This window comes from Pocillopora damicornis, chromosome 8 (assembly GCF_964200805.1).
Source record: "Pocillopora damicornis chromosome 8, jaPocDami1.2, whole genome shotgun sequence".
NCBI classification, from domain to species: domain Eukaryota; kingdom Metazoa; phylum Cnidaria; class Anthozoa; order Scleractinia; family Pocilloporidae; genus Pocillopora; species Pocillopora damicornis.
The window spans coordinates 24297083-24323784 of NC_142677.1; the positions used below are offsets into that span (position 1 = coordinate 24297083).

General features: G+C 42.1%; 3 protein-coding genes and 2 long non-coding RNA genes across 21 annotated transcripts in view; 4 read left to right on the forward strand and 1 right to left on the reverse strand.

The window, feature by feature from the left end:
* Window positions 1–1834, forward strand: part of LOC149041900 (uncharacterized) — a 12200-nt gene extending 10366 nt beyond the window's left edge. Inside the window, exon 3 of the long non-coding RNA XR_016179200.1 lies at window positions 1730–1834. This is a non-coding gene — a long non-coding RNA (uncharacterized LOC149041900). The remainder of the gene's footprint in view (window positions 1–1729) is intronic.
* Window positions 1835–3172: 1338 nt separating this feature from the next.
* On the forward strand, window positions 3173–4780 carry LOC149041902 (uncharacterized). Its single transcript, XR_016179218.1, has 3 exons — window positions 3173–3336; window positions 4020–4120; window positions 4564–4780. It is a non-coding gene; the product is annotated as an uncharacterized LOC149041902 (long non-coding RNA).
* Window positions 4781–7247: 2467 nt separating this feature from the next.
* Window positions 7248–12947, forward strand: LOC149041903 (uncharacterized). Its single transcript, XM_089180596.1, has 7 exons — window positions 7248–8639; window positions 10113–10213; window positions 10335–10549; window positions 10937–11246; window positions 11390–11482; window positions 11967–12100; window positions 12275–12947. The coding sequence occupies exons 1-7, from the start codon at window positions 7559–7561 to the stop codon at window positions 12777–12779; spliced, it is 2439 nt and encodes an 812-aa protein (XP_089036722.1). The 5' UTR covers window positions 7248–7558; the 3' UTR covers window positions 12780–12947.
* Window positions 12948–13995: 1048 nt separating this feature from the next.
* LOC149041904 (PDZ domain-containing protein GIPC3-like) lies at window positions 13996–18917 on the forward strand. Of its 17 annotated transcripts, none has more exons than XR_016179210.1 (7): window positions 13996–14153; window positions 14273–14652; window positions 14983–16515; window positions 17042–17102; window positions 17786–17840; window positions 18180–18252; window positions 18701–18917. XR_016179210.1 is itself a non-coding variant. In XM_089180597.1 (3 exons), the coding sequence occupies exons 1-3, from the start codon at window positions 14137–14139 to the stop codon at window positions 17095–17097; spliced, it is 453 nt and encodes a 150-aa protein (XP_089036723.1). In that variant the 5' UTR covers window positions 13996–14136; the 3' UTR covers window positions 17098–17103. The 17 variants fall into 17 exon arrangements, 1 of the variants encoding a protein (XP_089036723.1); XR_016179211.1 differs by having other exon boundaries at window positions 18198–18252; XR_016179214.1 differs by having other exon boundaries at window positions 14983–15331.
* A 1548-nt stretch (window positions 18918–20465) lies between these two features.
* On the reverse strand, window positions 20466–26390 carry LOC149041905 (uncharacterized). Its single transcript, XM_089180598.1, has 6 exons — window positions 25959–26390; window positions 25586–25651; window positions 23418–24052; window positions 22725–23143; window positions 22258–22563; window positions 20466–21877 (listed from the first exon to the last, which is right to left on the reverse strand). Exons 1-6 carry the CDS (start codon window positions 26087–26089, stop codon window positions 21137–21139), a joined length of 2298 nt encoding a protein of 765 aa, XP_089036724.1. The 5' UTR covers window positions 26090–26390; the 3' UTR covers window positions 20466–21136.
* Window positions 26391–26702: the final 312 nt, after the last annotated feature.

Sequence of the window (26702 nt, forward strand, 5' to 3'; positions counted from 1 at the left end):
ACGAGCGAGTGTTTGTCTGTTTGTCTGTCTCTTTGTTTGTTTTGCCTGTTTGTACACGTCCAAGTTGGCAGTTAAAAACATAGTCTATTTTCCAAGGTTTCCAAGGAAGGTTTCTTCACTTCATGCCTGGGTCCTTATGTATATTATTCTGTTTTACAGAAAATAACAGTCGACTTGAGCAGGAAAACTCCAATCAGCCAAGAGGGGCCAGAAAAGAATTGTGCTTAGACATAGCAGTTACCTCCAGCTGGAAAATACAAGTAAGTACTGCCAAAGAATACTTAGTCAGTATATGGGAAGAATAGTATGCAACTGAATGATGCAAGTTTCAGCCAGTTGAGGGTTCTTACATTTTTTTATGGTGGTGCTAATGGTGTCTCAGTCAATTGCTAACTTAGTATTTAAGTACTAGTTGTGGTATTGATTATTTGACTTTCCCTAAATGCTTTTTTATTGGTGGAGCCAACGGAAAAAGTTTGTGAGGCCATGCTTTAAAAAAATGACAGGAAGGCCTTAAGAGCCTACTTAGATCTTTATGAAGATGGAGGGTTATTTTATTGGCAGTGACATGTAAAGATAGTTTGCCAGGGCCACTTACTAGGAGTAGATTTATAAGTTAAAAATACTACATTTGAGCTCAATTTTTACGCAGACATTATTCAGGTATGATGGAAATTTAAAAGCACGTTCTTGTCTCATTTATAAGCAATGCTATATACTTCACAGCTGTCAAATTTATTAAATTTTGTGTTCAGAATTACTTTTGGCCTTGATATTTTTAACATTATGTAACATTTAACATTGCATGACATTGTTTTTAACAAACAGTAAACTTTTTTGGTTTTGATCTGAGCTATTAAAAACATTGTGTTGTTTCCAAGGTTTCCAAGGAAGGTTTCTGCACTTCATGCCTGGGTCCTTATGTATATTATTCTGTTTTACAGAAAATAACAGTCGACTGGAGCAGGCAAACTCCAATCAGCCAAGAGGGGCCAGAAAAGAATTGTGCTTAGACATAGCAGTTACCTCCAGCTGGAAAATACAAGTAAGTACTGCCAAAGAATACTTAGTCAGTATATGGGAAGAATAGTATGCAACTGAATGATGCAAGTTTCAGCCAGTTGAGGGTTCTTACATCTTTTTATGGTGGTGCTAATGGTGTCTCAGTCAATTGCTAACTTAGTATTTAAGTACTAGTTGTGGTATTGATTATTTGACTTTCCCTAAATGCTTTTTTATTGGTGGAGCCAACGGAAAAAGTTTGTGAGGCCATGCTTTAAAAAAATGACAGGAAGGCCTTAAGAGCCTACTTAGATCTTTATGAAGATGGAGGGTTATTTTATTGGCAGTGACATGTAAAGATAGTTTGCCAGGGCCACTTACTAGGAGTAGATTTATAAGTTAAAAATACTACATTTGAGCTCAATTTTTACGCAGACATTATTCAGGTATGATGGAAATTTAAAAGCACGTTCTTGTCTCATTCATAAGCAATGCTATATACTTCACAGCTGTCAAATTTATTAAATTTTGTGTTCAGAATTACTTTTGGCCTTGATATTTTTAACATTATGTAACATTTAACATTGCATGACATTGTTTTTAACAAACAGTAAAATTTTTTGGTTTTGATCTGAGCAATTAAAAACATTGTGTTGTTTCCAAGGTTTCCAAGGAAGGTTTCTTCACTTCATGCCTGGGTCCTTATGTATATTATTCTGTTTTACAGAAAATAACAGTCAACTGGAGCAGGCAAACTCCAATCAGCCAAGAGGGGCCAGAAAAGAATTGTGCTTAGACATAGCAGTTACCTCCAGCTGGAAAATACAAGTAAGTACTGCCAAAGAATACTTAGTCAGTATATGGGAAGAATAGTATGCAACTGAATGATGCAAGTTTCAGCCAGTTGAGGGTTCTTACATTTTTTTATGGTGGTGCTAATGGTGTCTCAGTCAATTGCTAACTTAGTATTTAAGTACTAGTTGTGGTATTGATTATTTGACTTTCCCTAAATGCTTTTTTATTGGTGGAGCCAACGGAAAAAGTTTGTGAGGCCATGCTTTAAAAAAATGACAGGAAGGCCTTAAGAGCCTACTTAGATCTTTATGAAGATGGAGGGTTATTTTATTGGCAGTGACATGTAAAGATAGTTTGCCAGGGCCACTTACTAGGAGTAGATTTATAAGTTAAAAATACTACATTTGAGCTCAATTTTTACGCAGACATTATTCAGGTATGATGGAAATTTAAAAGCACGTTCTTGTCTCATTTATAAGCAATGCTATATACTTCACAGCTGTCAAATTTATTAAATTTTGTGTTCAGAATTACTTTTGGCCTTGATATTTTTAACATTATGTAACATTAAACATTGTGTTGTTTCCAAGGTTTCCAAGGAAGGTTTCTGCACTTCATGCCTGGGTCCTTATGTATATTATTCTGTTTTACAGAAAATAACAGTCGACTGGAGCAGGCAAACTCCAATCAGCCAAGAGGGGCCAGAAAAGAATTGTGCTTAGACATAGCAGTTACCTCCAGCTGGAAAATACAAGTAAGTACTGCCAAAGAATACTTAGTCAGTATATGGGAAGAATAGTATGCAACTGAATGATGCAAGTTTCAGCCAGTTGAGGGTTCTTACATCTTTTTATGGTGGTGCTAATGGTGTCTCAGTCAATTGCTAACTTAGTATTTAAGTACTAGTTGTGGTATTGATTATTTGACTTTCCCTAAATGCTTTTTTATTGGTGGAGCCAACGGAAAAAGTTTGTGAGGCCATGCTTTAAAAAAATGACAGGAAGGCCTTAAGAGCCTACTTAGATCTTTATGAAGATGGAGGGTTATTTTATTGGCAGTGACATGTAAAGATAGTTTGCCAGGGCCACTTACTAGGAGTAGATTTATAAGTTAAAAATACTACATTTGAGCTCAATTTTTACGCAGACATTATTCAGGTATGATGGAAATTTAAAAGCACGTTCTTGTCTCATTCATAAGCAATGCTATATACTTCACAGCTGTCAAATTTATTAAATTTTGTGTTCAGAATTACTTTTGGCCTTGATGTTTTTAACATTATGTAACATTTAACATTGCATAACATTGTTTTTAACAAACAGTAAACTTTTTTGGTTTTGATCTGAGCCATTAAAAACATTGTGTTGTTTCCAAGGTTTCCAAGGAAGGTTTCTTCACTTCATGCCTGGGTCCTCATGTATATTATTCTGTTTTACAGAAAATAACAGTCAACTGGAGCAGGCAAACTCCAATCAGCCAAGAGGGGCCAGAAAAGAATTGTGCTTAGACATAGCAGTTACCTCCAGCTGGAAAATACAAGTAAGTACTGCCAAAGAATACTTAGTCAGTATATGGGAAGAATAGTATGCAACTGAATGATGCAAGTTTCAGCCAGTTGAGGGTTCTTACATTTTTTTATGGTGGTGCTAATGGTGTCTCAGTCAATTGCTAACTTAGTATTTAAGTACTAGTTGTGGTATTGATTATTTGACTTTCCCTAAATGTTTTTTATTGGTGGAGCCAACGGAAAAAGTTTGTGAGGCCATGCTTTGAAAAAATGACAGGAAGGCCTTAAGAGCCTACTTAGATCTTTATGAAGATGGAGGGTTATTTTATTGGCAGTGACATGTAAAGATAGTTTGCCAGGGCCACTTACTAGGAGTAGATTTGTAAGTTAAAAATACTACATTTGAGCTCAATTTTTACGCAGACATTATTCAGGTATGATGGAAATTTAAAAGCACGTTCTTGTCTCATTCATAAGCAATGCTATATACTTCACAGCTGTCAAATTTATTAAATTTTGTGTTCAGAATTACTTTTGGCCTTGATGTTTTTAACATTATGTAACATTTAACATTGCATAACATTGTTTTTAACAAACAGTAAACTTTTTTGGTTTTGATCTGAGCAATTAAAAACATTGTGTTGTTTCCAAGGTTTCCAAGGAAGGTTTCTTCACTTCATGCCTGGGTCCTTATGTATATTATTCTGTTTTACAGAAAATAACAGTCAACTGGAGCAGGCAAACTCCAATCAGCCAAGAGGGGCCAGAAAAGAATTGTGCCTAGACATAGCAGTTACCTCCAGCTGGAAAATACAAGTAAGTACTGCCAAAGAATACTTAGTCAGTATATGGGAAGAATAGTATGCAACTGAATGATGCAAGTTTCAGCCAGTTGAGGGTTCTTACATTTTTTTATGGTGGTGCTAATGGTGTCTCAGTCAATTGCTAACTTAGTATTTAAGTACTAGTTGTGGTATTGATTATTTGACTTTCCCTAAATGTTTTTTATTGGTGGAGCCAACGGGAAAAGTTTGTGAGGCCATGCTTTAAAAAAATGACAGGAACCCTTGACATTAATTCATTCCTCCTTTGCAGCTGAATTTCATTCAGACACTTTGGATTGGTTATTATTGCTTCAAAAAGTGCAGGAGTTCAGTGTGAAGCTAGCTGGGGCTTTAAGGAATTTTCATACTTTTTGCTGTGCAATTTCATGTTTCTATCAGTGTCAACAGATGAGCAAAATTCTCTCTTTTCTTCAGTTGCAGCAGCTGACATGCAAGGGCAGGAACTGTGCTGGTGTGATGTAGCTATCAAGTGCCACCATCAAGGTTGAATGTGTGCAGGCAGTGATGACTGGAGATTTTTTCCCCCTCTAAACAATACTGCCTAACCGAATGGAGTAGACAAGAAAAGTTTTGACACATTCATTGGTATTGTTGTTGAAAATAAAGACTGGTGCCCAAATTTATATTCAAAGGAGTGTGTGGTTTTGTCCTTTGTCTTTGTGTAGGTAATTGGATGATCTCTAGCGATATTTGACCTAAATGCCTGCAGTGATATTTCGAAATTGTTATGCGTAGTCTCACCAGCTGTTAGGCCGGTGGCATTTGAGGCAATTTTGAAATATCGCCAGTGGTATTCATGCCAAACATCAGGTACAAATTATGCTGTTATTCGTCTCTACCGCTACCCGGGTTTAGTTTGTAATTTTCACATGTAGGTATTTGGCTTAAATTAAGCTGAAACACCACTGCTCTAAGCCAATCAAATCGCAGAAATGTCTCATGTGCTAGTATACGGGCATTAAAACCGGACAGTGCAACCTCGATGTATGAAACCCTTTCACTCCCAAGATCTGATTAGTAATTGTCCTTACTATCTGCCAGACAACTCTTACGATGTGAGTTCAAAGAATTTGGTATTGGCTCAACTACTAATCCCACGATCGATGTTCTTCTCCATTCTCGTCACCTGCCTGCTTGATATTGTATTCATACTGTAAGGAGAAGTTCTGTCTTGGTCACTTGTGGGAGTGGAGGGTTCATCATTCTACTGGGTTTTGACCTGTGGCCTTTATTTCATTTCGCCAATTTGACAGGCACGTTTTCTGTGATTTGAATTTCCTCTAGGAGTATTTCATTGTCCGAAGCTTTTTGATTTTGGCTCCAATAATTTTTTTTTAAATTTTGGAGCGCGGGCTCAACCCCAGTACCCCCTCGGTGTCGAAATGGAAACAGACAAAAGAGATGGCGAAGGTAGTGAGTAGTTGTTGTTTTTACTAGATATATCTAGTTTTGAGGTCCTCTTTGAAAACCATATCTTTTTTTCTGAAAGTTTCCTCAATAAAGATGATTATTATAACCACAAACAGACATACGCTATTATTATTATTATTATTATTATTATTATTATTATTATTATTTTTATTATTTGTGCTAGAGGTGCGCTGCGGCGCGACTCGTGTCGGCGTCACTTAGTGGTAAAGACATAATAATAATAATAATAATAATAATAATAATAAAGCCTTTATTTAAAGAGGGTGGCACTTAATAGCCAAAGGCTAATAAACTTGTGGCCCTCACAACTATTTACAATCTAAAATACTGTAAGCTAAAATATATATATATACAGTTAAAATATAAAATATGACAGGATTCAATTATAAGATAAAAAATAAATTATTAAATTACGAAATGATGCAAAAGTTGTTGTTCCTTAAAAATATTGGCAAACATGTTCTTTTTAAAACATGCTACAGAATTTAGTTTCCTAATTTCAATTGGTGTACTGTTCCACAGTCTTGTTGCCGAAACAGCGAAAGAGCGTCCTCCTGTTCATTTAGATAATTCGGCAAAGTCCCATTAATTCGCTTATACATTATTGTGCATTTATCAATCTTAGGTTGCTCATAAAACGGGATCCAACCTAGCTTGTTAAACAAAGCAACTGATGGTGTCATGCGATCGGCATGACAAATAACGCGTGCCGCTCTTTATCGCAATTTGCCCAAACAACGTTAGCGTAAGACATAACGGGGCGAATAATGCTATTATAAAACTGAAGTCGCTGTTTAAGGGGTAGACACGCTCGGATCTTACGCAATATTGCGATTCTAGAGGCCAACTTTTTACATACTTTCTCAACATGTTCATTAAATGACAATTTGCTGTCAATGTCTACGCCTAATAAGGTAGCACAATCCACATGGAGCAGATGGCTCGTTTTTATTGAATCGATTGTCGGTTAATTTGGTCGTTACTCAGAGTGATCGTAGATACGAACATAGTTGCAATGCTTGTCTGTTTGTTTACACTTGTCTGTTTGGTTTTGTAATCGGACCTTTCAGCGTCACCGCGCCCATATGCCAAAAGCGAGTTTGGCGTCCCCAACGGTCGCATTTTCGTTGATCGAAGCCCAGGGCACAGGCGGGACCGACAGGTGAGTTACCGGCTCTGTAACTGCGTTTTTCATCATTGAGAGAAAGTATGCAAACTGATCTTTCTTGTGGCATTTGTCGGAATTTTCGATGGATTCGAGATTTAAAGGCCAAAATCGTCTCGGATCGGACCTTTCAGCGTCACCGCGCGCATATGCCAAAAGCGAGTTTGGCGTCCCTAACGCTCGCATTTTCCTTTGTCGAAGCCCAGGGCACAGGCGGGACCGATAGGTGAGTTACCGGCTCTGTAACTCCGTTTTATCAGCATTGGGCGAGAGTATGCAAACTGATCTTTCTTGTGGCATTTGTCGGAATTTTCAATGGATTCGAGATTTAAAGGCCAAAATTGTCTCAGATGCGAGTGAACACCCAGCCAGCAAATTCTTGTCGTTTTGTTGTACCGAAACTTTTGTGCTTGAACGCCGTTTGTATCGTCTGTACCGTACCCAGTTTTTGTCTTTTTGTTTGCTGTTTTTTTTTTTTTTTCTTTCTTTTTTGGATTGACCCTGCTTTACTCGCAAGACGAGACATTCGCGTCAACGGTCAACTCTGGTCTGGTCTGGCTTGGTTAATGTTCAATCTCGACCCAAACACCTCGTTAACCGCGTCTCGAGATCTCACGAATTCGATTTTTAGGTGGCCGTAAGCATCAGTGATGGTAGTACCTAGACAACATCGCAAAGTCTTTTTGTTCTGTTTTAATTCGTGTTCATCTTATTTCATCTATTTTTTTTTTTTATTTTTTTTTTTTTTTTTAAATTTTTTTCTTTTGAAAGTGGAATTTGGTAAGCGTGTGACTGTTGTGGAATACTGACACGATGAGCGATATCGAGGGGGGAGGTGAAGATCAAAGCTACGCTGACTGCTCGGTCGACGGCGACGACAGCCCCCGCTATCCGAGCCCGTCGGCCGAATCCATGGATAGTTGTTCTCTCGACTCTAGCGACCAGGAAGAAACTGATCCCGCCGGCGAGCCCACGCCCGCAGCAAGGCCAGAATCACCGCCACCCGTTGCAATAAACCTAGTATCGGACGACGAGGAGCGCGGAGAAGACGATGGTGGAGACGAAGCCCCACAAGAGCCTCCCGTGGCCGCCCTCTCTCCCAAGAGGGCATCCCACGCGCCGCGTCTAACAGATCTCCCGCCCGCAAACCCTAAGCAAAGGTCCAGGAAGAAGACCGCATCTCAACAACCGCCACCCGTTGCAATAAGCGCAGTAGTATCCGACGACGACGGTGACGAGCAGCTTCAACCAGGTGGTGGCGCAGAGGAAGCACCACGACAGCCTCCCGTAGCCGCCCTTTCTCCGAAGAGGGCGGCCTATCACGTGCCGCGTCTCACAGATCTCCCGCCGAAGCTGAAAAGGTCCAGGGAGAAAACCGCACGTCACCACGGTCAACACGTGCTCGCGGCAACAAGGCCGCAACTAGCGCCGCCCGTCACCACCGGCATACCCCACGCCCACGACGACCAGCAGCACGGAGACGATCGTGTGGAGGAAACCTTACCACAGCCTCCGAAGAGGGTGGCGCATCACGTGCCGCCTCTTACAGACTTCCCACCACATCTGCAAAGGTTCCCGAAGGCGGCCACATCTCATCACGGTCAACCCATGCCCGCCGCACGGCTGGAAATACCGCCACCCGTCACAACGAGCACACCCGATCGTGAGGAGAAGCCAGGGCATGATCGTGCCGAGGAAACCCCACAGCAGGTTCCCGTAGCCCCCCTTCCTCCCAAGAGGTCGGCCTACGCGCTGCGCCTCACAGATCTCCCACCAGATCTGCAATGGTTCATGCAGGAGACCAAGTCTTTTTTCACAAGGCCTCATGCGCTGGAGAGGCACGGACAGATGCTCGCCGCGAGCACGTTCGACAAAGCCTTGGAACGCATCCTGTGTGAGTATGGCGGCTCCGCATTTTACATTATTTGCTAGTTGCATCGCTCGTGGCATTTTCGGTGATGGAGCACACAAAAAAAAAACAAAAAAACAAAAAAACAAAAAAAACAAAAAAAAAAAAAGAAGAGAAAGAAAGGCAAACCAGATAAGCAAACAGAGGAATGGAACGCGCTCCAATTTTCTGGTCCTCTTTTCATGTTTCTCGGCCATCTATCCTCAGGTTAATAACGTTAGATCTGCCCCACAGGGGATTCCCTGTGGGGTGCCTCAAGGTTCTATTCTTGGTCCCTTATTTTTTATCCTGTATGTTAATGATTTGAACAATGCTTCCCTGCTTGATGCAATCTTGTTTGCTGATGATACAAACTTATTTATCTCCCATAATGACCCTGTTTACCTAATTAACACATTAAATAGAGAATTAAACAAATTGTCAACCTGGTTTGCAGCAAAGCGGCTCTCCTTGAATTTAGCCAAGACTAATTTTATGGTATTCAAGCCTTGGCAAAAGAAGCAATCCTTTGAATTTCAAGTTTTCATAAACGAGCAGCCTATTCTTCGTGTTTCTGAGACCATGTTTTTGGGTGTTTTATTAGATGACAATTTGACCTGGAAATCGCATATATCCTTAACAGCAAATAAATTATCCAAATCTATAGGTATTATTCATAAATCTAGGTTTTTTCTCTCTACTCACTCCCTTCGTACTTTATACAATTCTATGATCCTTCCATATTTGTATTATTGCAATTCAGCTTGGGCTGGTACCTATAAGTCAAACCTTCAAAGAATTGTAACCTTACAGAAACGTGCGTTAAGAATAGTAAGCAATTCTACATACATTGCCCATACTGGCCCTATTTTAAAGGAACTTAAACTCTTAAAATTTCATGATATCCATTCGTTTCAATTAGGTACTTTTATGTTTTCATTCGAGAACTCTACACTCCCTTCCAAATTCAATAACTTTTTTTTACTGAATAGTCAAATCCACAATTATAATACTAGGAATGCTCAGTCCTTCCGTTTGCCACTGTGCAGAACGAACACCAGGAAGTTTTCAATTTACTTTCAAGGTCCAAACTTTTATAATTCGTTAAATTCTGACATAACCAGTTCTCCCTCCTCCCCTTTTTTTAAAAGAAAGCTTAAGGAATTTCTTCTCTCTAAGTATTAGCTTCTGTAAGGCAGTAATTCTTAACTAACTTACTTAATATGCGTGTGCGTGTGTGTGTGTGTGTGTACGTGTGCGCGGTCAAAGTTAATTACCATAAGTCCATATTGTAATTCTAATATAAGATTAGTTATTTTAAGTGAGAAAGCCTGACTTGTTATAAGCCTCGTGGTTTCTTTCAGGTTTTCTCGCCATTTATTTTCTGTCATCAATTTTCTTCATTTTTTTTTTTTTTTTCCATGTGTAAATGTCGTATATGGCAAATAAATATTGTATATTGTATATTGTATATTGTAGGTTATCTTGGATACGTTCAGCGAATCCGGCCCGGAGAGTCGCCTTCAGTCCAAGACTTCCATCGCGGGGATCTTATCGAAGGATACCTAGACTATCTGAAGGTGGGTATCGAGGTTGTTTTAGAACGTTGCACGTTGCAACGACAACGACAGATGATTGTAGATTATCATTTGATCTGCTAAAAGACATTTACGACACGTTGCCATCTCGTCTCTACATCAGGAGGAGAGGAACTTGAGTCCTGCGACCCTAAGCGTGCACGCGAGCAGTCTGCTGTACCCACTGAAGTATTGCTATCGGGGATTGGGGCCACAATTCGAAGGTATCCGCATTATCTCCCAGCTCAGAAGAACGGCCACTGTACTTCAGAAGCAGGGGGATCTGGAGAGGGCGACCGCAGTCGAAGATCTCAAAGCGCAAAGCAAGTGGCTGGATTGGTAAGTGTGCTAGTTAGTTAGTGTAAAACAAAACAGAAACAAAACAAAACGGAAACAAAACGGAAACAAAACGTGTCTGTCTTTTAAACATCTTGGATGATCAATCGGGAAAAGGTAAAAAATTTAAAAATAGTCAGAATCGTGTTTTGTGAACGCTTGTCCTCGAGGTCTACAGTTCCTGCCTGCCTGCCTGCCTGCCTGCCTGCCTGCCTGCCTGCCTGCCTGCCTGCCTGCCTGCCTGCCTGCCTGCCTGCCTGCCCTTTTGAGTAGACGACTGCATTCAGAGTTGAAATGCTTGAAAATAAATGCAAGAAGTACAGTTTCAATTTGTAGGAATGAATCGTTTCTAAAGATATTAAAGAACACTGGTCCCCGCTTTCTCTTAAGGGAACAAGTCCTCCTAGCTAGGGAAGCCCAGCGGTGCCGGTTTGAATTGGCCAAGGGCAGACAGCAACGCGCTCAGGAGGCCCGCGACCTGCTGCTTTTGTCACTGTACACCCACCTCCCGCCCAGCAGGGGCCTAGAAATCAGGACGATGGAGTTGGTCTTGGAAAGCCAACTGGAAGAACCGTTTCAGAAAGCGCACTATCGTGACAGAAACGTGGCCTTGATCAAGACAGATGGCGACGGCATCGTGCTACACCTCGGAAGGTTCAAAACCTGCAAGCAGAGCGGGCCTGAAACTATTCCCATACAGGTAATTCTTGTCACGACTGAACGACTGACACGAGCAGAGTACGGAAATTAACAAGAGTTCTGAGCACACTTTAATAACAGTCTCTCTCTCTCTCTCTCTCTCTCTCTCTCTCTCTCTCTCTCTCTCTCTCTCTCTCCCCGCAGGCAGACAGCCAACTCTGCAGGCTGTTCATACAGTTTGTATCAGAATTCAGAAAGGTGCTTAATCCGACGCTGTGCAGCAACTACCTGTTTCTGGTAAGTATAGGGTTCCCCGTCTTATAGCCAGCTAGCTAGCGCGGGCTAAAATTGCCGGGCTCGGCAAGGCAAAATTGTCCAACTCATGCCGTCGCCGGGTGAAGTAGCACTCGCTTGAAACTAGCTAACTGGTTAGGGATTTTTGGGCCGAAGAGGACTCTTTGAAAACACTGGCCGTGGGTCACAGTCACCACAGGCCCTGGTTGTTCAAAGCTGGGTTAAAGTAACCCGGGGTTAGTGTGAAATTTGATTTCAGGTCTGAAAACTTTAAGAGAAAATTCAGTTCAAATCTTTTTGCTTGCAATTTGATCATTGCATGTTCTAAAAAGAATAGTGAAAACTTTCCCCAAAAGACTTTTGAACAAAGAAATAAAGAAAGCTGGATTAAAATTTAACCCTGGGTTAGAGCTAATCGGCCTTTGAACAACTGGGCCCACTGCTGTGCAGCAGCAGATCATTTTGACTCTGACCTATTTCATTTCAGAATTCCAAGGGTGCACCGTACTCGAGCACGTCGTTCACAACACGTTTACAGAAAATGTTCGAACTCCTGACCGGAAGCAAGGTGGCGGTATGCGGACTAAGGTCATCTTTCGTAACCTGGGCATATTCCCAGAGGTAGGTCGACATGGCTATTGAACTGCAAGTCACGTCCTTCCTTCCTTCCTTCCTTCCTTCGTTCGTTCCCCGCGAATTTTGGAATCTGTTGCTTTAAAACGCCGGCATAGCCACATCGCTGATAACCGTTTGATACGTTTTTCTTTTTGTCGTTCTCCCTCTGTCTATCTGCAGCGGATGCGACGATCAGATGAAAGACAGCCTTGCTGCTTGTCTCCGGCACTCCCGAGAGCAGGCCCAGCACACTTACGACCGACGCACGGCAAACCAGAAGAAGACCCCGGCATTAGATCTGGCCAGGCGCAAGGCCGAAGAAGAGGAGCTTGTGGCCGGGCCCATGACCAGGTCTCTCCAGCTGCCAGAGATCTCGGAGCCGGAGATCGACGTGGGCGACTTTGTGGGACTCGTGGCCGAGGACAGCACCCTACAGAAGCCTTCGATTTTCCTGGGGCGTGTTCAAGCTTTCCTGCCGGAAGGCCAAGCCCTCCTTCTATGGTACAGGCACACCGGAGGTTCTAACTATGCCCCAGACTTGGACGGTGAGCAGTGGGTGGAGTCGAGAGAGTCGCTAGTCGCTGTGAAGGTGGCTGCTGCCAAAGGCAGTCCCTACGCCATGCGACTGCTGACCAGCGTGCGCGAGATACACAAGGCAGTCATGGGCGGGGAGCGGGGATCCTGACCTCAAAAAAAAAAAAAGGACAAAGCAAAAGGACAAAGAGGAGAAAAAAAAAAACAGAACGAGAACTCTAAGAAGATCCCTTTTCTTCGCTATTGTTGTTGGACTTTTGGAAGCCGCCAGAGAGATTTCTAGCTGTCAGATAAATAATAAAAAGTGTGTGAATTTGAATTTGTCTGGCTTTTGCTGTTCTGTTCGGTCCTGTCCTGTTTTCTTGCTTTCTTGTTTTCTTGTTTTCTTGTTTTGATTTTGTTTTTGTTTTTTTTTGCACCCGGAATTATTTCATTTGAAGCCGTCCGTCACAAAAGCAACACACCCGACAGGCAAAAACCGGCCACGAATGGTGATTTTTCCCCGATTCAAACTTGCCCACGCACGTCCGGGCCGATTCGGACTTGCCCGCACACGAATTAATTATTTGCCCACAGCTCGCGCGTCGAAACATGTGACGGTTCAAAGGGAACTTTGATAAATATGGATCAATGATATCGAAAGGAGGTAGACTAAATGATGAACAGTTAGAGCTAAATGTTAACGGAACAGCCATTAAATCATATAATTCTATTCTAAGTTATTGGGTGTAAATATTGATGATAATTTACATTTTTCTGATCGCGTAAGTAACATCTGTTAAAAAAAAAAAAAAATTAAAAAAAAAAAGAAAAAAAAAGGAAGCAGTCAAAGGCTGGGTGTAACTAATAGATTAAGGAAGTTAATCCCAGCCAAGGCTAAATTACAACTTTTTAAGGCTGCTATTCTGCCTTATTTAACTTACTGTGGTACTGTATGGAATTGTTGCAAAGCTAGTGATTCTAGAAAAGTAGAGAGGGTACAAGAACGTCAATCTTAAATATTTTAAATACTATCAAGATCATATTATTGTAATTATTATCATCTTATTATCTCATCATATGAAGGTTATCATCTTATTATACAGGGTGGGGTATTATAAACGTGGGGTCTACTATTTTCGGGGTAGGGTAGTTTTATATGGGAAGAGCTCTTTTATCATATTCCAATAAATTTTTAACGCATAGTTTTATATAGATCAGATGAGTTTAGTTTAGGTGTGCTTACCTAGTGGGAAACTGCTATCTTATTTGACACGTAAATAAAGCTTATGATGATTTTATTTATTATTATTTGATTGGCTAGTTGGCCGGCCATCTCGGCCTAGCGCCAAATGTCCCCCCCTCCCCCCTCCCCCCCTCCCCAAGGCGCGCGCGCACGCGCATTAGGTGACTCGACTAGCTAGCCCTGCGAGCTAGACAGACATGTCTTTTCGTTTCGCCTCCACGAAATCGGAGGCAGTGGGAATGTGGCATCACACACCTTCCATCCCCGAGGTTTCGAAGTTGCGATGTTGCTGTGTTCAAGGTAACCCTGTGCAAAGAATGATTCGTTGGGCGAGGAGAGCACTTATTTCGAGACTCTCTAGTGGCTGTATACATTATCTGAATTGAGTTGACCTGAGAATTTACATTTCTTTCCATCAGATCTTGTCTTATGTCCACGCTAACTGCATGCGGAATGGTCACGGAAGGGTTACTCGGAGGGCAAACTGGAGCTGATGGCTTCACGTCTGCACCTGTTAAAGGAGAACGCAAAACTGTGACAGTGTCTAAAGCAGGCCCATCCTTGGGTCTTCACATAACAAATGATAGTTCGGGTTGTGCACTCATCGAAGGTATCGATCCAGGAAGCATTGCGCACGAAGCTCCCGGGATCTGCGTCGGAGATCGTATAGTAGCTATAAACGGCACGACTGTCGTCGGTACCGGGCACCGTGATGTAGCTGCTATGATAGCATGGGTTCCGGTCGGAGGGATAGTCGTCTTTGGGTTGATCGAGCCTGAGAGAGAGCAGCTCAGCTCCGGTAAGTCAGCTATCATCTATTATCTATTATGACAGAGTTACAATCTGCCATGCCATATATTCTAACTGCTGATAAGTCAAATGCTCTCACTGTAAGTGAATGGAACATTGACACGGCATCCAAAGGGACCTCTTTTGTCGTGAAAAAATACAAGATCGATCGTGGTAACAGTTCAGAAACAATAATTTGCGTTCTGGTTGCTGAATAAAGTCATGCCGATGGCACTCTGCTCTTTGTTCGAAGCCTTTGCAGACCATTTGACTTTCTCGCTGTAGTGAGAAGTAATGTGGCTCTCCGATCCTCTTTTCTTTTTTTTTTTTCCCCCCTCAGCCCAGACACTCACTGGTAGTTACTGAAGAGTAAGACACTGAGTCTCCAATCCAAGTGATTCTGCTATGGCCGTTGCCAGATGAAGAATTTGCAGATTTCCAGTTCCCAGTTGATTTTATATTTGACATTCGGGGTGCAGTGTCGGATGGTAGAAGTGGAAGGTTGAAATTGTTATCAGTTTTTTTGAAAACGCGTCACTTACTCCTTGACGAAAGTCCAAAGTGTTTTGTTTCACCGACACAGGTTGTCTGAATGTTGTCTGCATGAGCATGAAAATAATGCAAGTGCAATGAACCTTTTCTTTTGGGTTTGGCCACCTTGTTGAAATCTCTCGATTCTTTCTTTACGAGTGAGTATTGAGATTACTGGTTTGGCCAGCTTGTTTAAATTTTCTCAATTCTTTACAAGTGTAGATTGTAGAGGCTAGCTAGCTAGCTAGCTAGCTAGCTGCATGGGCTGCTAACTAGATGTAGAAATCTGGGAAGGTTCTTCCTTGGCCAATTCTGAGGCTTTAACCCTTTTTTGACTCCCAAGAGTGATTCACATGTAACTTCTCCCTGTAATTAATATCTAAACATTATCTGGCAGACAGGTCAGGAGAAAACTCAACCTTATCGAGTAGAAGTGGTGATCTTGATCTAACACCAAATTCTTGTCACTTATTTACAATTATGTGGCAGCCAATCAGATCTTGGGAGTCAAAGGCCGGTTAAAGCAAGAGATTTTAAGACTTTTTGTAAGAATGTCCTCAGAGTTTTGTGTGGGAACTAGTTGCTTGGGGTTGACACTTGATGTGTTGGGTTTTTTTTTTTTTTTTGCTTGCTTAGGGTTAGACAGTGCAATGCAACTTTTATATTTAACCCTTCAACTCCAACCAACACAGAAGTGAGTGACCGACACAGAGTTTCTCCTTACATCATCCACACAATATCGACCATCTAGGTGACGAGAAGAGAGAAAAATGTGGATTTTGTGGATAATTAGTGGATCTAATACTAAATTCTCCGGACTCACATGATAAGAATTGTATGGTTGGCAGTCAAAAGAATTACAAGTTTGATCTGGGAGTTAAAGGGTTAATTCATGGTTCGTTCATATCTGTTTGTTAAATAGATTCGTCCAATAATAAAAATGATGATGTATCGTGTACCTAAGTACCTCCTAGATATTGTACTGATGTCTGTATTTATTTTGCACACAACTTTTTTAAATTGGTGAGAAACAACTTTCATCTACCTACTGATTCATCGGATGATCTGCATCAGGGTTACTCTCTCTCTCTCTCACGGTGGGTGGCATCCAAAAAAAGAAAGAAAGAAAGACCCGAGAGGTCTCCGCTTGAGTGTTTTGCATGCCAAAAGAGTCAGTGTCTTGCTGTGCCATTTCATTTCATTTCACCCTCAAACTGCCAGAGGTGATCGACATGTGACTTCTCCCGGCCCGAGGACCAAGTCATGCACATTCCTCCAGTGAAGTACAAATCCAATCCTTGCCTGGGAAAGTGGCTATATATATATATATATGTATATCAAGGTAACCACTTGTGCCTGATATGTCTGATGATTCTCACCACCTGTTTGCTGAATAATGTATGGATATTATAGGGAGTTATATAGTGTCAAACACTAACAGGAGTTCAAGGGTTAACCCTTTAGCTCCCATATCAAATTTGCACCTCTCCTCACTGTCAACCATACAATCCTTTTGATGGTAGCTACTTGGTAGAATTTAGTATGGCATCAACCAATGGTCCCCAAATTGAGATGATGTTCTGGATTCTCAGCACTCATCCTGTTGATGCTGTATTGATATCGTTAGGAGTACAAATTAGAACAGTTTTGCAATGATGATGCCCAAAACAACCCTCTACCTGTGGTAAGAGGGCAGGCTTTCCTTTCTTCATTTCCAGAATTACTGGCCAGGGGTTAAATGCATGAAATGCAATCTGAATAATAATAATAATAATAATAATAATAATAATAATAATAATGATGATATTACATGTTTCAAATCAAAAATGTCAATGCTAATTTTTGACCCCTGCTTTTCTTTCCTCTAGGCCAACCAAGGACCAAGTCCTGTACAGGCACCTGCACCTGCAAATCCACCCAGTGACTGAGGTATGAATAACAATCAATTGTTCCCAAAGTGCACCACTGAAAACAGACCATTGAAAGAAAAAACATCCTTCTACTACCTGCTGGTCTATGTCCCTCCTTGACCTCTGCACAAACAGTGCCCTGCCTTTCCCCTGGCAAGCCCCGCTGCTCGCTTTGCGACGCGCGCTAGCGCTGGTGGAGCCTGTGGCTCCGGCCTCAACAGTTTGCCCTCACCAACCGGCCAGCGGTCTAGGAACGACAGCCCCTCAAAGTTTCACCTCTGCAGCTACAACTTGTGAGCATTTCTTCCACTCTCCTGCACTGACCATTCCATCGCCTCTCTCTCTCTCTACCTCTTCTCTCCACTGCCTATTGGCATTGTTGGCAGAAATTTCATGTTTTTAGCAATCTCATTTAATAATAGTAGAAATGATAATACAATATCCAATATCCAATATCCAATATCCAATATACAATATACAATGTGCAATATCAAGCAGACAAGTGATGAGATCAAAGAAAAATAGAAATGAAGGGAACTTAAGCTGATCCAATAGAAAATTCTCCAAGCCAACGTCACCAGAACTGTATGGCTGACAGTAAGGAGAATTACTATGGAGATCTTGGGAGGGAGTGAAAGGCTTCATTAAAAGGAGGCTGTAAATTGAATGTCAATGTGAATTTTCCTGCTTTCCTGCCTGTAGGGGAAACAAGGACCAAGTGAAGTACAAATTGAATCCTTCCCTGGGAAAAAAAAAGGTCAGTCAATTCATAAAATCAAATCCGTGAGAATAATGATTGATCACCCACTCCGAGATAATATTATTATTGTTATCTGTCAGCCATTTGAAATGACAGGGCTTGCACAGGAATGAAATTCCCTTCAAACCAGATTGCACCTGTACGTCCCTTACCACTTGAGTGTAACCCTTTAGCTCCCAGATCAAATTTGCACCTCTCCTCACTGTCAACCATACAATCCTTATGATGGTAGTTCCTTGGTAGAATTTAGTATGGCATCAACCAATGGTCCCCAAATTGAGATGATGTTCTGGATTCTCAGCACTCACCCTGTTCATATTGTATTTATATCGTTAGGAAAAATTCTCTCTCCAGGTCATTTGCGGTAGTGAAAGGGTTATTAAGAGCTGTCACATCGCCTCGCCTGCAGGTAAATATGGTCAATGACATTACTAGATTTCTGGATTATACCATCCATTTACCCGTCTACGTAACATTTCCCCCACTGAACACACAAGAGGCTGTCGTTCCCCTGACAGGCCATGATCACCATTGCGCTACGCGCGCAGGCCTTCTGGGCACCTGGGGCTACCACCTCAACAGTCTGCCGCAGGCCTGCGACCAGCGCTATGGAAATGACAGCCATCAGAAACTTTTAACTCCGTCCATCATTATCACATCAACCCTTGACATTAATTCATTCCTCCTTTGCAGCTGAATTTCATTCAGACACTTTGGATTGGTTATTATTGCTTCAAAAAGTGCAGGAATTCAGTGTGAAGCTAGCTCTGGCCTTAAGGAATTGTCATACTTTTTGCTGTGCAATTTCATGTTTCTATCAGTGTCAACAGATGAGCAAAATTCTCTCTTTTCTTCAGTTGCAGCAGCTGACATGCAAGGGCAGGAACTGTGCTGGTGTGATGTAGCTATCAAGTGCCACCATCAAGGTTGAATGTGTGCAGGCAGTGATGACTGGAGATTTTTTCCCCCTCTAAACAATACTGCCTAACCGAATGGAGTAGACAAGAAAAGTTTTGACACATTCATTGGTATTGTTGTTGAAAATAAAGACTGGTGCCCAAATTTATATTCAAAGGAGTGTGTGCTTTTGTCCTTTGTCTTTGTGTAGGTAATTGGATGATCTCTAGTGATATTTGACCTAAATGCCTGCAGTGATATTTCGAAATTGTTATGCGTAGTCTCACCAGCTGTTAGGCCGGTGGCATTTGAGGCAATTTTGAAATATCACCAGTGGTATTCATGCCAAACATCAGGTACAAATTATGCTGTTATTCGTCTCTACCGCTACCCGGGTTTAGTTTGTAATTTTCACATGTAGGTATTTGGCTTAAATTAAGCTGAAACACCACTGCTCTAAGCCAATCAAATCGCAGAAATGTCTCATGTGCTAGTATACGGGCATTAAAACCGGACAGTGCAACCTCGATGTATGAAACCCTTTCACTCCCAAGATCTGATTAGTAATTGTCCTTACTATCTGCCAGACAACTCTTATGATGTGAGTTCAAAGAATTTGGTATTGGCTCAACTACTAATCCCATGATCGATGTTCTTCTCCATTCTCGTCACCTGCCTGCTTGATATTGTATTCATACTGTAAGGAGAAGTTCTGTCTTGGTCACTTGTGGGAGTGGAGGGTTCATATTTATTTCATTTCGCCAATTTGACAGGCACGTTTTCTGTGATTTGAATTTCCTCTAGGAGTATTTCATTGTCCGAAGCTTTTTGATTTTGGCTCCAATAATTTTTTTTTAAATTTTGGAGCGCGGGCTCAACTCTATGCATACACCCCAGTACCCCCTCGGTGTCGAAATGGAAACAGACAAAACAGATGGCGAAGGTAGTGAGTAGATGTCAAGGACTTTCAGTCTAAGACTCGTAGAACCAACCTTCTGAGGCTTATTCTGCTCGGTAAACGGAGAGTATTTTCCCGACGATCGGTCCATTTTCTAAAGGGAGGTCGCAAGTGCCTGTCAAATATCCCAGGCATTTTTGCTTCGTTTTGTGTACTTTGGTAGAAACTCGTACGTCGAAGGAACGCGCTTTAAAAGTGTATGAATCCAGAGCTACACATATTTACAGTTGAGGGTGACAAACTGAACGGATGTACCCAGTCGTTTGGCGTACTGTTGGACCCTAACCCTAACCCTAACCCTAACCCTAACCCTAAACCCTAACCCTAACCCTAACCCTAACCCTAACCCTAACCCTAACCCTAACCCTAACCCTAAGCCTATAATGCACTGCTTTTCTTAACGAGGATCTATTTTCATTTCAATATGGAGGGCGAAATTTGGCAAAGTGCCCCAAAGAGAGATCTCGGACTGACAATTGGAAAAAGAGGTTGAATTTGTCTGTTCAGAGTTTTGTCGGCAGTCTAATTGTTGTTCAATTCCTTTCTCTGAACTGCAAACCTCTTTAGTGAAATGAAGGTGAAAACAAAAGACCATTTTATCGCAATTGGTTGACAGCTTGGTAAGGAAAGCTCCATTTATAGCGATCGTGATGACTAGAGTTAAAGGAGACACTTTTGAATGTTCTCATCTTTGTGGGCACAGCGACCTGCTTCCCTTTTGTGGCGGTTATTAAAAATAACTTATTATAGCAGAGAACGAGTACACATTTTCTCAACCATCAACTCAATTTTATTTTAAATGTGTTGAATTCCAAAATGAACAGGCTGGTCAAATTTCAAAATCGAGCTAAACTATCTGTCACCTTTGTCACAGAAAAAAATTAGTTTGCTCACAAAAACACGACCGCCTTAGCTTGAATATTATCATCAACGGCTTGTGAGGAACTTAAAAAAAAAAAATCTTGCAAACACAACATTTACGGAACACACTGGCCTGTGTTGAACTCTGAAATGAACATGCTGGTTGAATTTCAAAATCGAGTAAAACCATCTCACCACTGTCACAGAAAAGACCAATTTCCTCAGAAAAACACCACTGCCCTAGCTTGAATATTTATCCACAGTTTGCGACAGACTTTGACATTGATCATCTTGTTATAAAATTGACTGAAACCACCTCTCACGATTGTCGCAAAAAAAACATTCATTTCTTCAGAACACACTGGCCTGTGTTGAACTCTAAAATGAACATGCAACCTGGTTGAATTTCAAAATTGAGTAAAACCATTGTCACAGAAAAAACTAATGTCCTCATAGCTTGAATATCTATCCACAGTCTGTGAGAGACGTTGACATTGATCATCTCGAACTCCAAAATGAACATCCAAGTGAAAAGCTTACAGTCTGACTGAAAATTTGTTTTACAGTTAGGTACCTCCTATTGGAAGACAGTCCTGTCGATCTCTTCTTCTTCAGTGGGATCTTCTGGCTGGAGAAACCACAGCCACCTGTTGTTACTGTCTGGTATGCACCTTCGACGTATATACATGAGTGCTGCGATCTGGCTATGGTGGTCGCTGTGATGGCCAATGGCGCTGGCTATTTTAGACAAGTTGCACCATACGTCTCCCCAGCCTCTTTGTAAGAGAAGGTGTTGGAGACGTGGACGGAGCATGACCAGCATTCCAGCGTTGGCTATATATCGCAATCTGGTGGCACTACAACTCAGGATGTCCTCCAGGGCCTTGCAAAGCAGGATCCTCCTATCTTCAGGGATCTGTCCGCCGTTCAAACATTGTGCGATCAGGGGTGCAAATTCCAACATGGCAGCCAGCCGTCCGTTTCTTTTCAAGCCCAGCGCAGTGATTGTGGGTTGGTCCAGCTTGTTTACGAGCATGCAAATGGAGCAGGTTGGATTCTGACATTTGGTTCTCACGTCGGCCATATCTCCCCCCCCTTCCTGGCACAGGCAGTACGGGCAGCTCTGATCCTCTTCATCCTGGGAGTCTCTCACGACCGGCTCTCCCAGGCAAGTGCAGTCGGCCCCAGTGGCTGTCCAGACGTCGCGGACTCTCTGCCTCGCTATTCTGGTACGTTCCTCTGTGTAGACCCTGAGAGCTGCAGATTGTCTAGCCTGCTGTAAGGCTTGCGTGTCTGAAGATCTGGCCTGCTGTTCTGCCTAGGGAGAGAAAAAAAAAGCAACAGGTGAGGTAGGTACCTCCACTAATAATAATAATAATAATAATAATAATAATGATAATAAAATTAATAATAATAATAATAAAGCATGCTTCGTGCAAGTAGTGAAAATTAAAAAATTTAAAATGGGGTGAAAATTTTTTAACTTACAATTGGTTCATTCTCAATTTCCCCCTGCCCCTCTAAAAGGTCAAAATTAAATGTAGGTTAAAAGTTTTTGACAAAGATTGAGTCTCAATTTCCTCTGTCTCCTGGCCCCAACTATTCAGCAAATGCCAATCTAATATTTTTGAAGTTAGCACCTATCAAATCATTTTGTCAGTCAATGTGCAGTTATTTATTTTTTAAATTTCAGTTCACCTGTGGTGGGTTGCAAGGTTGGTTTCCTTGCAGGAACTTTTGCAGTCTGTCCAAAGACTCTCTGTTGGGTATGCGTGTGGCTATGATTCCCGGCAGTGCTAGCAGACGCTGCCGGGGATCTGGTGGTACTTCCTGCTGCACTTCTTGGTCCCTCGGTCTTTGCTCAGCTACTGGCCCTTCTGTAGACACCTGGGATGCTCGGGTGCTGGCACGTCTGGGCGTCGCCTGCTTTCTTCGTCTGACCAAGCCGGAGCTGCCGCTGGGTCTTCGTGTGGGTGTCGCTTCTGCAGCTGTGACTCGCAGAGCCTGTTATAAAAGGGTGAGATATATCTAGTTGGTCATCTAAAACAAGGCCCTGCATGATGAAGAGGATCTTTAAATGCGTGTGTTATGGTCATCTGGAGTAATGGGTTCTAAGCTCGTCTACTGACTGACTGACTCGCTCTTAATCACAGGAGAGACCCTACCTGAGTCGTTGTCTGCACAGACACGTAACACTGCAGCAGATTTTCTATGTGCCTTGTCACGGTTTCAGTGTGCTCTGGGGTTCCTCGGGCGGGAAGTGGGTCTAGCTCCTCTTCAGCGTCCCACCCGACGGAGAGTTCTGACTCATCCGAACTGCTGTCCTCCCCATGGTCTGGAGCAGAGGCTATCACCAGATCCCAGTGGGAAGAGCTGGCCAGTCTGAGCCCCTTTGTCTGTTCGGCTTCCAGGGGCGTCATGGTCAGGAAGTCCACTCCAAATCGAAGCATCATTTCCACCAGACGTGCAGGCTTGTCTTTCTTGCCCGCATATCTGATTGCTGTCATTCGCGCGAGCATCAGTTCTGTCACGGTGAGTCCCAGACCTCGTATCATTTCTTTTGACATGAAAGCAGCCACGTCACCTGCAAGAGAGTCGATGTCAATTGCATGTCCTGAGCACTAGCCCTTCACAAGAACAAATCACTTTGTACCAAAGGTAATCAGAGGAACTGCATTGAGAACACAAGATGTAATAAGTGAGTCTTCCAAAACTGTCCCAAGCTTGAATTTTCTTTGGTGCTAGCAGAGTTATCATTTTTACCTCACAATGGAATACTACTACTACTGTTTTTGTTTGTTTGTTGGTTTTTTTTTTTTTAAAGAAAAAAAAATTGTTAAGAAATGTTTTCAAGTTACCTGGAGACACGCTTCGAATTCCCTGGTTCGAAATGCGTGCTGCCACCGTGATATTGCCGGGCAAGATTCCTCTGTGTGTGTCCGTGATGAGACGACGAGGGAAACCATGTGTAAACTGGGCAGAGACATCGCTCCAGTGGGGGGCATTCAAGATCATGACGTTCCCAAAGAGGTCAAGGCGTACCAAATTCAAGTTGCGGTCGAATGCCTCGTTGCCACATCTCAGACTCCCATCCAAGGCCTCTCCCGTGGTTAGAAACATATCCTCCTTGGACAGTTCATTTCTTCTTTCTTGTGAGTGGTCTGACTCCTGCCGCTGTGTGCTGCACCATTCCTCTCTACTCTGTACATAGCGTGAACAATAATCTCTACATGTCTGCAGGTCTTCAAATACCACTTCTCCAGCTTGGTCCTCAGCAAAAAGCCCTGCGGGCAAACGCAAGCTGTCATACAGGAACAGATTGAAGTTGAACCGCATTCTATCTTCCAACGATACCGCCAGGCCAGACGGGAAATATGGTGCAACAAGGACCGGTGCCACATTCCTGCTTGTGGATGGCTGGTTGTCTAAGGCCACATGCAGCATTGGTGAGTCCCGGGGTTGTGTTTCATCATCAATGAACGAGCTTGAAGGGCTAGGAAAAAAAGGGAAAAACAAAGCATGAAAAAAATTGAAAAAACATGAATTGCCTTGCTCAAGAGCTACTTCTGTTTCCTTTTGTGAACGTGGGTGAATCCTTGTTTACATTTTTTGCCTCGTCATCATCATCATCTCACGAAGAAATAAGATGAAATTTTTGAATATGGAAAGAGCATATGAACCATTTCAGTTATCTCTGACAATCTGAGCCCCATCGATAGATAACAAACAGTTTCCCAGGAATTCTCTTTTCAAAACCCCAAAATTTACAGGGAATGCATGAGCTCGTTGATGTTTTGCCTGCAAGTGATTTTGCAGTTTTTTTTTTTACTTGTGGCCAATTTCTTTGTGACTGATTGCAAGGAGTCGAAACCTAAACAAACTGCATAATTCAACCAGCTCTTTTCATTTTTGAACATGACTGGTATACACAGCTACATCTCCTACGGGTTCACCGGCATGCTAATGGGCAAAAATGTAAACAGGGACGTCACGATCGATCGACCATTCTAACCAATTTGTACTCTTTGGTATACAATCTCAAGTTCTCCAGTCGAGTACTACAAAAGTTGTAGAGTATTTTATTTTGCCCTGTTCCTTGCACAGCAGTTCTCACTTTTATGTGCTCCATTCATCAGATAGAGTGGACAAACCCAAGGCACATGTCAAGTGCAATCTGTTTCCTGGGTAAGTTTGAGCAATTTGGTTGGAATTTTGCAGTAGCCTGATGGCTAATCTGATGTAACACCACCGAAACTATCTTTGGCCGAGTTGAAATTTAATTCGACAATATTGAGCACATGCCTTTTTGAGAACTACTGGGGCATGGATTATAATTATATTAACAAGGCTACAATAATAATAGTAATAATAATAATAATAGTAATAATCAAAGTAGTAGTAATAATGATAATAGCATTAAGAAGAATAACAATAATTCTGATGATGATCTTCAACCAGAGCAGTAGATGCCCTTCAAAATCTGCAGCCAACTAATACCCCATTCACACCAGCAAAACATGTTTTGTTAAACTGGTTTTCATTGAATGAAAATTATAAACAGAGAACTGAAAAACTTGATTTTCCATTGGATTCAAGTACTAGCTAACTTGTATTTCCAATGTGCTACATTCAAGTCAAAAATATTCGGTTAAATAGTTTCTATGAAGAAAAAAAAAATTAAACTGTGTTTAACAAAACAACTTTTAAACATGTTTAAGCTTTGGTGTGAATGGGGCATAATTTGGTTTCGGTGTTCAAGAAATATTGTGGCAAGATTAAAAAATACCAGTAACTGGGGAGAAAACACTTATGTACTATTATCCTGGTCAACTCCCAGGGAAAGGGGCACGCCTTCCATGATTCGAGCATATAAAAGGGCATGGTTGATCGTGTTTTCTTCTGAATTTTGGAAACCTTTGCCAGAAATAAAGGAATAGACCAACAGACATTCTCTGTCCCAATAAGTGACTCTGGGGGAGTAGATAGAATCTAACATGTGCCCACTAAGTCAAATTTAATATCATACCTTTCCTCGCTTGGATCTTCCTCGTCTTGAACGGGAACGGGAACGGGAACGGGATCAAGACGGGAACTGCAATGCGAAAGAGAGTCGTCGCTAAGTACACCAAGTAAAAATCAAGCGTGTATAGTACCATGCCGACAATGTATAGTACAAACGCACAGTACAAAACAACAAAGACAAGAACTAAGAAAGAAGAGGCAGAGACGACCGCAAATAAAACAGCTTCCAAATGAATACAATGAATGCAATGATTGCCTACTGGTCATTTCACTGGGTGCGGTTCACCTCGGGGAACAATAACAAAAAAAACAAAAACAAAAACCAACAAAAAAGTAAACAGAACAGAGCACCATGTGTATTTTAGCGCGTTACCGACCTGCGACTTTCCGCAGCTTGTGTTTCTATAAACTCCCAACCCCTTGCTCTTTTGGAACGTTTCCTTCTGGGCGGCATGTTGAACGACCTTAACTGTGTGAGTTCATATGGGGAATGAGCTGAGAATCTCATCTGGGACGTGTTTAAAGACAGGACCAGCAAGAGGAGGGCGTGCTTAGGGTTCGTGAGTGTTATTTTCGACGAGGTCACGCAGATATTTAGGATCAAAGTTTAGGACCCTCGAGCGAATTCCAGCAAGCTAAAACAGAAAAGAGAGAAGCTACGAACACTCGAGGACGATTATTTGATGAGAGATTGAAAATCGACGATGTATTAGGTCAGGTGTCGTGACTTATTCACTTCAACAAACGACGCGCTCGCCATTCCTCGCGTTTCGTGCCTACATCACAACATGGCTGCAAGTTTCCAAAAATGGCACCGGAAGTGAAGGTCTCTATTGTGTTCGCGCAGGTTCTGCGCGTACACAATAAATGATTGATAGCCCTGGCCACTTCCTGCCTTCCCAGGTACGTGACTTCTTACACACGACGTGACTCGAACTGAAAGCAATGCGTGGGAACTAGCGCGTCTCTCCCCTTGTACTTTGGTCAACGTGGGACGGCAAGGAATTAATTCAATGAAAATTTCACCCCGTCGACTTCCAAAGAGAATGAATTTTGCGTCCGATGGACGGAAAGTTCTTCAAATATATTGCGCGTAGAGCTGATCACTACTATACGTTTTT